General features: G+C 37.2%; 1 protein-coding gene across 1 annotated transcript; it reads left to right on the plus strand.

Moving 5' to 3' along the window:
• The first annotated feature begins 1,402 nt into the window (after positions 1-1,402).
• Positions 1,403-1,658, plus strand: LOC110582963 (NADH dehydrogenase [ubiquinone] 1 alpha subcomplex subunit 3-like). The gene has a single exon (XM_044920188.1). It carries the CDS (start codon positions 1,404-1,406, stop codon positions 1,656-1,658), a length of 255 nt encoding a protein of 84 aa, XP_044776123.1. The 5' UTR covers position 1,403.
• Positions 1,659-12,759: the final 11,101 nt, after the last annotated feature.

A 12,759-nucleotide genomic window follows, 5' to 3' on the forward strand; every position in this document is an offset into this window, starting at 1 on the left:
ATAAGCTCTATTTCCACTTATATCTTTATTTCTCAATATTAATCCTCTCCCCCGCCCTTTTTTTTCTATGGGTGATTTTACATTTTAAATTTCCACTCTCTCAACGACTTGTAATATATATACTTTTTAACTTTCTCCTAAAATGGTCAGATTGTAGCCTGGTTTTTGCACAAATAATTAAAATTATTTCTTTTTTTAGTTGGGTGCCTAGGTGGCTCAGTTGGTTAAGTGTCTGCCTTCCGCTCAGGTCATGATCCCAGAGTCCTGGGATGGAGTCCCACCTCGGGTTCCCTGATTCACAGGGAGTCTACTTCTCCCTCTGTCTCTCCTCCCACTCATTCTCTCAATCTCTCTCTCTCTCTCTTAAATAAATAAAATCTTTCAAAAAAAAGAATTTTGTTCAATTAAAATTAAGTTCCTAAGATGGGGAAAAAAGTTGTAATAAAATAAATATGCTATAGAACTTGTTTCCCCAGACTACTCATATTTAGGAACCATCAAAGACTGTGACACTGTTATTCAGAGTTATTACTGATTCTCAAAAGTCTCATTTACTTTTCCTTAGCCTCATATGACTCACTCTTCACCACACTGATTAAATTAGCTTTTCATTCCATGGTCAGAGATCTTCATCAAAAAATATCTAGTGCTACACTCACATGCATTTTTTATTTGTATTTTTATTTTATTTTATTTTATTTTATTTTTATTTTTATTTTAAAGATTTATTTATTTATTTATTTATTTATTTAAGAGAGAGAGAGCACAAGCAAGCAGGAGGAGCAGAGGGAGAAGAAAGAGCAGACACCCCACCACCCCTGCTGAGCAGGGAGCCCGATGCAGGACTTGATCTCAGGACCCTGGGATCATGACCTGAGCTAAAGGCAAAGGCTTAACTGACTGAGCCACCCAGGTGCCCCTCACATGCATTTTATTCTGTTGATCAGCTGGTGTTATTTTGTCTTCTCTATGGTAAGGTGAATACATTTCCTGTACTTGGCCCACCCCATAGCTAAAGCAGCATTTATTCACATTTGACGGTTTTGGGATTGTGAGGTATTGTCTCTCACTCACAAATGGGACTTCACAATTTTTTTCACAAGATCCAAGGGTCATCCTGAAAATAAGATTCCTGATGTGCTACCCTGATATTATAATGTCATAATATTCCACTGTGAATATTGTGATTATGGATCCATACAATCTGCATTTGAAAATTAAATTTCAATCTATTTGCCATCAATTTCGTGATGAAATTAAAACATTCGAGCTCTTTTAAGAAAGCCTAGTACATAATTTTTGTTCGCATACCTAAGATGATATGGCTTCTATAGATCAGAGATTTTTTTGGTCATGGTATAGAAGTTTGTCCAGAAATAGAAAATAGGGCCGCTGTGACCAAGATGGCCGGGAGACTTGCCACCTTCCTCAAGGATGCCTGGGCCAAGGAGCTGGTGCTGGTCGTGTCCTTCACCATCGGGGGCCTCGCTCTAATTCTGCCCATCCTCAGCCCCTTCACCAAATACACCACCATGATCAACCAGGCCATGCCCTACAACTATCCAGTGCCCCTCCAAGATGATGGGAACATGCCCGACATGCCCAGCCACCTCCAGGACCCCCAGGGCCCAAGCTTGGAGTGGCTGAAGAACTTGTGAGCACCCCTGGTGACATGGAGGAGGCCCCTCCCCTGAGCCAATAAAATGCAAAAAGCGAAAAAAAAAATAGAAAATAGCAGTTGGTTAAGAAATATGTTCAGGTGGGGGCTCCTGGGTGGCTCAGTCGGTTAAGCAGCTGACTCTTGATTTCAGCTCTGGTCATGATCTCAGGGTTGTGAGATCGAGCCCCACCTTAGGCTCCTTGCTGGGTGTGGAGACTGCTTAAGATTCTCTGTCTCCCTCTGCCCTCCCCTGTCCCCTGCGCTCATGCGAGCTCTCTCAATCTCTCTCTCTCTCTCTTTCTCAATTAAATAAATCTTATAAAAAAAAAGAAATATGTACAAGTGAACAGAATTATCCCTAAGTAGAGTGTGTAATATGTGTTACATTTTGAGAAAAATAAAGTTTCTGTCCCTAAGAACAACAACAAATACATTTAACATGGCTTAGTTCAGGAATGCCCACTACAGGACTTCCTACATGTGATTAGAAAAGTTTATCATAATACTGGCTAATATAGGAGTCAGCTGGAGATCTCGTAAATTTAACTCCAGACCGGTGGTTCTCAAAGCATTCTTTCCTCCACCAGCGGCCACAGCACAATCTGAGTACATATTAGGACTGTAAAAAGGTGGGCCTTGTCCCAGACCTAGCAAATCAGAAACTCTGGGGGTGGAGCCTGGGAATCTGAGACTTCACAAGACCTCCAGGTGATTTTTATGTCCAGTAAAGCTTCTATACCTGTTAAACTATGATCTTCAGGTGGGTCCTATGCACTGCTAAAATTGAGAAAAAATTATGATTACTGAAAAATATATCATCTTCAGATAATACTTATTAAATTAACACACATAGAAATATGTGGGCTCTACATACCCATTCACGCATTTAAATGGGTTTATTTTCAGATTAATTGTCTCCTAGCAGAAAGCAGGTCGTTGGGGGGAAGGATATATATATATAAGGAAATCAAGAGATTGGAAAGATCTGGAACACGGGGAGCGCCCAGGTAGAGCAGTTTTGGAAGACTTGATGCGGCAGGGGAGAAAAGATTCAAGTCTGAGAGGTACAGAGGACATGTGGGTGTCTAAATATGAAGCCTGGCTTTGTCTTGTGCCTATTTGTGTGTTTGATTTTGGAGTGAGGTGTGGTGATGCCTAAGGTATAGCAAGATTTAAAAGACTGTGATATTCTAGGTAGATATTGTCAGCTTCAGAGTCAAGGGCAAAAAATCCCAGTAAATTCAGCATTAGTAAAGGTAGTTAACTTGATTGCAACATCCTATTATTATCTCAGACTGCATCCATATTATAAATCCTGTTTTTGAGACATGGTCTCATTTCCCTTCTAATTAATATCTCCTTCCAAAATAATCTTGATTCCTGCAAATCTAGACCCTAAAAGGTCTCAGTTATTTTCAACATAAGTCTGGTCTCTGAACATATTAAGTCAAGTAGTGCTCCTAGAAATGGTGCTAGTCATCTGTTAGCACATTAGCAGGTAAACCTATTTTGAATTAGAATATGTTCTGAAAATGTTCTCTCTCCAGAGTAATTATGTTCTTGCCTTGAGCCCCGGGTGCCCCAATGCTGTTTACACATTAATTTAGTGAGTCTCTTATATGTTTAAGAAGAAAGTATATTAATGCAAATGAGAAAGTTCCAACCTCTGGGATTTGAATCAGGAATTTAAAACAAGCTAAAAGAGCATCAAAAATGGAAGCATAATTGCCAATAAAACTTTTAATGATTTTAAGGATTATTAAAATGATACTTGTGAATCTATAAGCAAAGCTGTTTATGTGTTTTGCTTTAAAATTTAATAAACCACTAAGGCGTTCGTTGGAAAAATATTTTATTCCATTATTTGTAGAAATGCTGTGGAAGGGAAAAAAAATACCTAATACTTCTTAAAATTTGTGGCCCCTTCAGATATGGAAGTAATTGAGGCCTACTGTTGGAAATATCTGAGAAGAAAGAAAGCAGATGCATGGTTACTGAAATAGGAATCCTATGGCACTCTAATTTTTACAATTTTCCATGAAGGACACTTCTTATATATGTTTAAGATAGATGCTTCAGAGTGATAGTGGAAATTTCTCTTTTGTATGCTGTATCTCCCTTCAATGGGAAGGGCTGCCAGTAAAACTAGGCAAGAGAACGCATGACTTAAATTACACCGTCTCGTAAAACTTAGGTGGGTTTTACACAAAGGCAGTGGTTTTCATATGCACGCTGCCTTCAGCATAGATAGCCCTGTGCTCAAGCCGACCTGCCCTGCCTGGCATCTCAGGCAGACCTGTGCAGTCCTCAGGCCAAACAGAACTAGTCTTGTTTGCAAAATCACCTTTCAGACGTCTCACTATGAGAATTTGTTCAAACTTCCCTTTTCCCTGCTCGTTATGACATAGAAAGAGTATTCTTATTCATAGATGAGTCAGGGGGACAAATATGTGCTTAACACTTTCTTGCACAAAAATAAGAGGTCATCGTTGTTTTACCAGATAAGGGCTCCAAGCTTTATGCTGAGCTCTCTAGAGTAGTAGCTGCAAACACAAATGTCAGAATTGGAGCATCTTGTAAATAAGCAAGCTCGCTGGATGCATCTCCTGAGCAACCATCCTCCGTGTACTAGGAGTCTCATTTCGAAATCTCTTGTTTGCAGCCTGTTCTGGGATACAGTACTTAATCTATTATTTATTGATCTTTAAATTGACAATAATAAGACTAATAGTGTTGTGCAGGTTAAATTAGAATTATATATATATATTTTTAAAAAGAGCCTGGAAGAGTCCCTAGTAGGTAGGATAATTACTTGATAAAAGTAGTTATTACTATTATTACATATGTGATTTATATTCATAGTGTTATAGAATGATATAACCTCTCTCTGATAAGCTAACCTGGACTTTCTTGGTGCACACAGGGTTAATGGCGAAATTAGTTTTCAGGTCAGAAAGACAATAAAATATGAAAAGATACTTGAGATAAGTAACATTTTGGAAACCTAAAAAAAGAGGGGGGGATGGGAATGTTCAACTTATTTTTTTATTTTAAAGAAAGTATTAAAGAGAGCTACTACCAATGGTTTAGGAACATAAAAGAGCAAGGAGTATTCTCAGGAAATCTGGCCAGAGTTTATGCGGTATTCCATTCTTTTTGCCAGGCCTTAATTATTATTTTTTAAGCAAATAAGCAAAGGAGAACTCCAAGACAGACAGTGATAAGAGATTTAAAAAATATTTTTTAGGGGCGCCTGGGTGGCTCAGTCGTTACGCGTCTGCCTTCGGCTCAGGTCATGATCTCAGGGTCCTGGGATCGAGCCCCGCATCGGGCTCCCTGCTCCGCGGGAAGCCTGCTTCTCCCTCTCCCACTCCCCCTGCTTGTGTTCCCTCTCTCGCTGTGTCTCTCTGTCATATAAATAAATAAAATCTTTTAAAAAAAATAAAATAAAAATAAAAAATATGTTTTAGAGATTATTCCTATTTTCTAAAAAGCATCATGACTTTTAACTTGAGACTGATGCTTAAGATGGGACCTGCTTGGATTACCCTTTTAAAACATCACACCGGGCACCTGGGTGGCTCAGTTGGTTAAGCGACTGCCTTCAGCTCACTTCATGATCCTGGAGTCCCGGGATCGAGTCCCACATCGGGCTCCCTGCTCGGCGGGGGGTCTGCTTCTCCCTCTGCCCTCTTCCCTCTCTTGCTCTCTGTCTCTCATTCTCTCTCTCTCAAATAAATAAATAAAATCTTTAAAAAAAAAAAAAAAAACATCACACCATCCCCACCCCATCCTTCCCCCCTACCTGCTTTCATTGCCTTACACAAAGAAAAATATGTAAGTATTTCTCCATTACTTTGGCCTTTCCTTAATCTGAATGAAGAATTTATTGTTTTGTAAAACTCACTCTTTTTTTGTGATGTGCTTTCTTCAGTTCATGTCCTAAATGATACTGTTCAATGTTGTTTTAGGTTAAATGAGATTATCACTCATCACTTATATCTGGGACAATTTTTCTTCCACTTACATGCCTGGCATCTGTCCTTTTTTGCTGCAAACTCTTCGTTCTTGCATCTAAACCAGTAATTACCTATGTGTTGTTGCTCTCCCACTCACTACCAAGGAGACTCACTGTGATGACAGTCTATCAAGAGACTTGTAGAAAGGCTACCTGGCTTCAATATACTTTTCCTTCCTATATAGTATTTTTTTCCTCAAAGAACTTTATGAGAAGTGTCAGACCTCCAAAGACACATCATCTTGGTTGTATCGACCAGCTATTAAGGTTTCCACTGTCCCAGTGAGACTCCTCTGTCTATAATTCCTGCAGTCTTCACTAGAAGACTTTTCATGAGCAGACGACATCATGGTAGCCATAGGAGGACTCTGACAACAAAAGACCTCTGACAGCTATTCCTTGAGAATGATGCTTACATTTTGGTCAACAGTTCCCCAATATCCTTCTTTAATTATTTAAAAACTTTAAGAAAATTGCCATCAGATCTCCGTGAGATGTTCATACTTACTTTGTTATATGGCTTACATTGTAAATTTTGAAGACACTAAAATTCAACAGTCCAGTAGAAGTATAATGCAGGTCACATGTGTGATTTTAAATTTCTAGTAGCCACATTCGAAACTGAGTAAAGATAAAATTAATTTTATGAATACATTTTACTTAATTTATTATATATAAAATATTATCATTTGAACATAAAAGCAATATAAAAATTTAGTGGAATATTTGACTTTTTAAAATTAAGTCTTCCAACTTCAGAGTATATTTTATACTTACAAAATCTCTCAGTTTGAACTATAGCTCTATTACACATGCTTGGTGATAATAATGGTTTGTGACTATCATATTGGACCAAAAATGAATATAGATTAGATGATCTTTATGGATCCATTCAGTTTACCTTTTACATTTTTCTACTGAATAATTTTTAGATCTCTAACCTATATGTCCAAGAAACAAGTAGAAGGTAGATATTTTCCTAAAATCATTAACTGTAAAGAAAGAAATAATTCATTTCTTTTATAATTTTTTTTTTTGGATAGTAGACCCTTTGTTCTGTTATCATCATGGAATAACACTTATTTCTCGGTTGCTAGTCTTCCTTTTGTATACTTAAATATATTTTAAGCTTTTATTATGATATCCTGTAAATCCCATTTAATTTTAAAGCAATACATTAGTATAATTTTTTGTTTTTACTGTAGTTAACCTTCTATTTCCTGCTAATTAGAGATTCTTTGAAAACTATATTTAAATGGTCACGATGTAAAAAAAGTAAATTGACTAATAACTGATTAAGCTATGGGCGGTAGTTTATAGAAAGACTTTATTTTTACATAAGCTGTGTTTATGTGCTTTCTAAATTAGAAGTTAAGGAAATGCATATAAGTGTTGGCAAAGTATGAAATTCACTGATCCTGTAAGTTCATGGACAAAGTTGATTAGGAAACTTAGTAAAAATTTTTCTACCTAGGCGGCTTAAATAGAACAGAGAAACCAGAAACGTCAGGAAAAAAGAGAATATAGGGAATATGATTGCTCCTCAGGTGTGCAGAGGTTATGCAGTGATGGAGAAAAGGACCACACTCATGTCTACTGGGGATTTACCCTGTGCTATTATATATCCATCCAGCTGAATATAAAACCTATAGACTTGTTGTATGTTGTGCGATCTGTTTCTCTACATTCCTGTAAAAAGACAGTAAGTCAATATGGCCTGTTACAATGTATAGTCATACCGGAGAAGAAACCTAGGCTCAATTGCAATTTACTACAACAATTTTAAAGTTATAAAATACCACACACTTGAGTGACCTGGAAAAATTGAAGTTCAGGAGGGGAGTGTTGCAGAAATCAGTGAAGTGTGGCCATTATCATACAAATAAAAAACCTGGGTGATTTCTTTTTAATTTTCTATCCACCATTCTTCACATCCAACTAAGGTCTATATCCATATTTCAGATTATAAGAACACATATAATAAAAGAAAATACAATGAGACCTTTTTTAATTTAGAGAAGTGACAGCCAAATGTTACCATTTTAATTCTATCTGTTGTAAAATCCTAATCTTGGTGATTTGGGGTAGAGGGGTGTGGGGCTGATGGAAGTAACCACCAGGAGTTGAACATCTACTAAGTACCAAAATTGCTTTACTTGGTCTCTGTTAGTGCTAAAAACAAGTGTGTTCTATTAATACCTCCTTCTAAAAGATGAGGACACTGAGGCTGGAAAGAAATTAAATAAATTGCACTGGAGTCCACCATCATTAACCAAAGTTAAGCTGAAAAACTAGGTCCATACAACTGCAAGACCCATTCTTTGCACATTGTTTCCAGGCCAGGATAAAACTAGAAATGTCACATCTGAGTTTTGCCAGTTATGCCCCTGACTAGGCACAAGGACCACTGGACCTCCTTATAAATCACTAGATCCACCAGTGTATGTATCAGAGCCAGTCAGAGGGGCCAAGGGATTTCCTCAATGAAACAGTAAATATAGAAATAAGATATGAAAGTCTATGTTGCATTGGAGGTAAGGTTTCACTTACATATTAAACAAGTTCTAGAATATAGTAAGGAAGTAATTTGTTGCAGGTGCTGTTGGTGCCTCTCATATCTCGTCTGCACACACCATTCCTGTACATTCCAACTGGAAGCACCTGAGACTCTTTCTGAAAGCTTTTCTGGCCCAAGAATCTGGCTCATCAAAAGGGCAGACAGTAATGCCAGCAGTTTGTATCACTGGGGAGCAGCTTTGATCAATGACTGACAGCACTGTGGATAAATATTCTAGTTCCTTTGTTCTTCAGTGGGGATAACACTGAGACATAGTCTCCATGGTCTCCAGAGTTGTCCGGTGGGATTGTGTTCCAAAGTTCTTCAGGTGCCTGTAGCAATAACTTGCTCAAAAACTTACTTTGCTGACTTCCTTCTCTCCCTGTTTCTTTTCCCCCAAAGAAAATTAGCACTCACACATTTTGTTCAAGATCTTCTGAAGGATTCGACTCAATTTATAATTCTAGCTGCAGACATCAGAATTGCCATCTCATTTCATGAATGATCACCAGTCTTGTTTTTTTTTTTTCAACATAGCAAAAAAAGGAAGGAGATGGGAAAGGGTGGAGGGTCTACGAAAGTAAGACGGGATGAGAATGAAACTGGAAGGAAAAATAAAAAGAGATGAGGAGAAAGAGAAAATCAAACCTAGGAGCATAGTTGAGAAAAGCAAAGTCATGAGGAAAAGTCATTGAATTGTGTTCAAATAAGGTAAGATTTTAAAATAACTTGCTATAAATTTGGAAAATGAGCCACAGAATAATTCCAAATACCATAGCCTTGTGTGTGTGTGTGTGTGTGTGTGTGTGTGTGTGTAAGAGAGAGTAGAGAGGGAGGCAGAGACACAGAATAAAGGAATTATTTCTGTATGTTTGGTCTCAGTGGAAGAATTTAGGCAAGTAAGTGAAGTCTGCAGTAAAGATGATACTTGTTCAGTATAAGAATGGACTTTCTAACCAAAATCACGTACTGAGGCAAAGTTACCTCTCCATCTCTCCATGACCTAACCCCGCATTGCTGAATTGATTCAGATGGGATGGAACTTCTCAGAGCGCACTGGACATGAATTTGGATTATATTACTCTGTAGTCTCCAACAATTCTGTGAATCGATATATCAAAGAAGAAAATTAATCTGATGGAGGGGAGGCTTTCTTGACCATAAGCTAACATCTCCATACCTATTTAATACTTCCTGATGTGATTTACTCTTGAAACTGCTGGCTTCTCAGGGAAGCTATCATCTTCTGTAGCAGTACACCTGACTGAGCCAGTTTTCCAACAGTCCTGCCAAAGCAGGTCCGTTCATTTGAAATTCAAGAGACCTTTACAGAGCACCTGCTCTGTATCAGGGGCGGTTAAACCCACTGGGGAGTCAGGATCTCTACACAATTATCTCTTGTAATGAAACATGCAGTGATGAAACTAGATGTAATTTATTATAATGGAACACAACCTAAAGTTGTAAAGTGGGTTTAATTATTGTAAATGCTTCTTTCTAGTCGACTATCATTATAATATTGGGCATAATAGAAAAAGTGCTGGTTTCGGGAAACCTGTGTGTGTCCCACCTTTAACTGTGACTAGCAGCTTAACCTTGGAAAGCCATTTAACCTGTGAGGAACGATGTTCCTTTGTCTATAAAATGAGGAACTTGACCAATACCCCAAATTCTACAACCTGGGGTTGGTGAATAGACTTCCAGAGTGTGCTTCAAATGTGTTGGAACTGCATGCAAAAATGTGTTGGCCTGCATGGTTTTCTGGGAGAGAGAACATAGTTTTTAATTGGATTCTCAAAGGAGGCTGTTATTCAAAACATCTTAAGAATCACTGAATTGCAATACCTTGAAAGCTTGCTTTTGTCTGGAATTCTTTGCTTCATAATTCTGGGACTCATTACCTCTACCAGTTCTGAATAGCCATTTTTTATGAAGCAAACTTGTCCCTTAAATAAAAACCAAAGTTACACGTAAACTTGAAATAATGATTTATCTAGCCATGAAGTTGTTCATATATAAAAGGATGGTTTAGGGGGGCACCTGGGTGGCTCAGTTGGTTAAGCATCTGACTCTTGATTTTGGCTCAGGTCATGATCTCGGGGTTGTGGGATGGAGCCCTGCAGTGGGCTCCATGCTCAGCCGGGAGTCTGCTTGGGATTTTCTCTCTCCCTGTGCCCCTCCCTGTGCTCCTGCACTTGCCCTCTCTCTCTCTCTCTCTCTCAAATAAATAAATCTTTTAAAAAACATTTTTAAAAAAAGTATAGTTTAGGCTCTTTGACAGGTAAAAAGCTGATCTGTTGGCAGATGTAAAGACGCTAAAACCGTGATGCATGATTGGGCAAAAACACACTTAAAATATCAAATATGGTATTTAAAAAATTCTCCTGAGGAAGGTAAGACAAATGTTATTTTTCTTTTACGAAGCTGTGAAAGTCAAGTATGGAAAATAAAATTTCTCAGGTTCTTCAGAATGCAAACAGCTTAATAAAGTGGCAAATATAAAAATGACTATAGTAAAATGAATAGTTTAACGAAACAGTACATTGTTTTGTGAGGTTAGTGGGTAATATCTGCGTGTCTCATTTATGATAATTATTTGATTTTTATTGTGTGGGGTTTTTATGTGATTTGCTTATCTTGTGTTCGGGGTTGATAAAAAGAAAGGAGAGGAGAGGAAACAAGTTTTAAAAATAAACTCTTTAAGGAGCAGTTGAATGTTTATCACCTCCTTGAACCTTCGGATTTGCTGCTAAGCAAGGAATAGACATGCTGCCTCCTGAAAGTTCAATTACTTTATGGGCTACAGCTCTGAAGAAAAATCACATGTTTCATAGGTGCTTTCTGGGAGAAGTTGAAAGAGATTGATATAATAAGGAGGTTCAATATTTTTAACTCTTATATTTTTGATTTATAAATTGTGCTGTTTTTCTCAAAATCCTGACCAATTAAGACAAAGCTTGCGAATTTTACATTTTAGATTTTTTTTTCTATGTACTGTTTTAGGATAATGCTTTCAAATTATTTAAGCCTATCTGTACTATGCTATACTGATAGCTAAGAGATGAACATGACTGTTATTTTCAGGAAGGATGTTCCCATAAATATGGATACATGTATTTTCCAAAATCCAAAGCATGATTAACCCATATCTAAAATTCAGTCTAAGGCAACAAAGCAACTCTGCACTTGTAAGCACAAGCGTACTTGTTTTAATTGATAAGAGCAGAAAGCTAGTTTTTGTTTTTAAGAATAATTATTTGACTTGAATCTCAACTTAGGCATTGGAAAAAATGTATGTTTATGAAAAATAATTCAAGCCATAGGAGGTAAAGATAACTGTCAAACCTGATATAAACAGAAAAATACAAGTAAAGTTCCTAAAATTAAAAAAAACTTAATAAAAGTGGTTTTTAAAATTCTCAACAATGTAAAGAAAGCAACATAGAAGTTACATGGCTAATTTTGACATTAAGTAGGCTGAGGATAGGGTATAATATTTAAATTATTTTTGTCTCTTTTTTTTGTATCTTCAACACCATTTGTTAAACATAAGGTAAACCAAACTGTAAGGATGAATTAAACCCAAACTCAAGATACTGTATGAAGAAAAATATTCTCCCTTCATTATTATCACTATACATTTTGTGTAACATTTATTTATTTTTCTGCTAATAGAACTGCTTTTATTTCTTTTTCCATTTTTTCACTTTTTATTTAAATTCAATTAATTAACATATAATTATGTGGAATATATGGGAGGTAGAGGTCAGTGATTCATCAATCTTATATAACACCCAGTGCTCATTACCTCACATTCCTTCCTTAATGCCCCCAGTTACCCCATTCCCCCACATCCCTCCCCTCTAGCAACCCCTCAGTTTGTTCCCTATGATTAAGAATCTCTCATGGTTTCTTTCCCTCTCTGATGACTTCCCATTCAGTTTTCCCTCCCTTCCCCTATGATCTTCTGCACTGTTTCTTGTATTTCACGGAGTGAAACCGTGATAATTACCTTTCTCTGCTTGAATTTTGTGCAACATTTAAAGAAGTAGTAGAAAATTTATTTTACAAAACAGAGTTAAGAGAGGGTTATAATTTCTGTTAATGTTAACCCCTGTATGAATTTGGCCAGATTCTGTATCCTTGTTGATCTTCGTTATTCATGTAAAAGAAGTCTACTAAATGATTCATAGCATGTAATTCTATCATTCTATAATTAGAGCGTCTATAGTCCTGAATCTTCTTTCTACAAATAGTGAAAAAAGAATTGAGTATCACTAAGTTAATAAGGATTTGTGAGTCTGATTTGGCTGTCTCATGACTGCATTTTTCCTGCCTCTGACATAGCGTGTACATGACACCAGCCGAAACACGTGGAAACCTACACCCTCACTGTGACTATGGGAGTGTGTGGCTGGCAGAAATGCATGGTAGATGGTCCAAAAAGTCAGGTTCTTGATCGAGATGTAGAGCCATGTATTGATAATTACTAGCTAGCTCCTTCACCTCTCGTCCTATAAATGA

The sequence above is a fragment of the Neomonachus schauinslandi genome, chromosome 12 (assembly GCF_002201575.2).
Source record: "Neomonachus schauinslandi chromosome 12, ASM220157v2, whole genome shotgun sequence".
In the NCBI taxonomy this organism is placed as follows: Eukaryota; Metazoa; Chordata; class Mammalia; order Carnivora; family Phocidae; genus Neomonachus; species Neomonachus schauinslandi.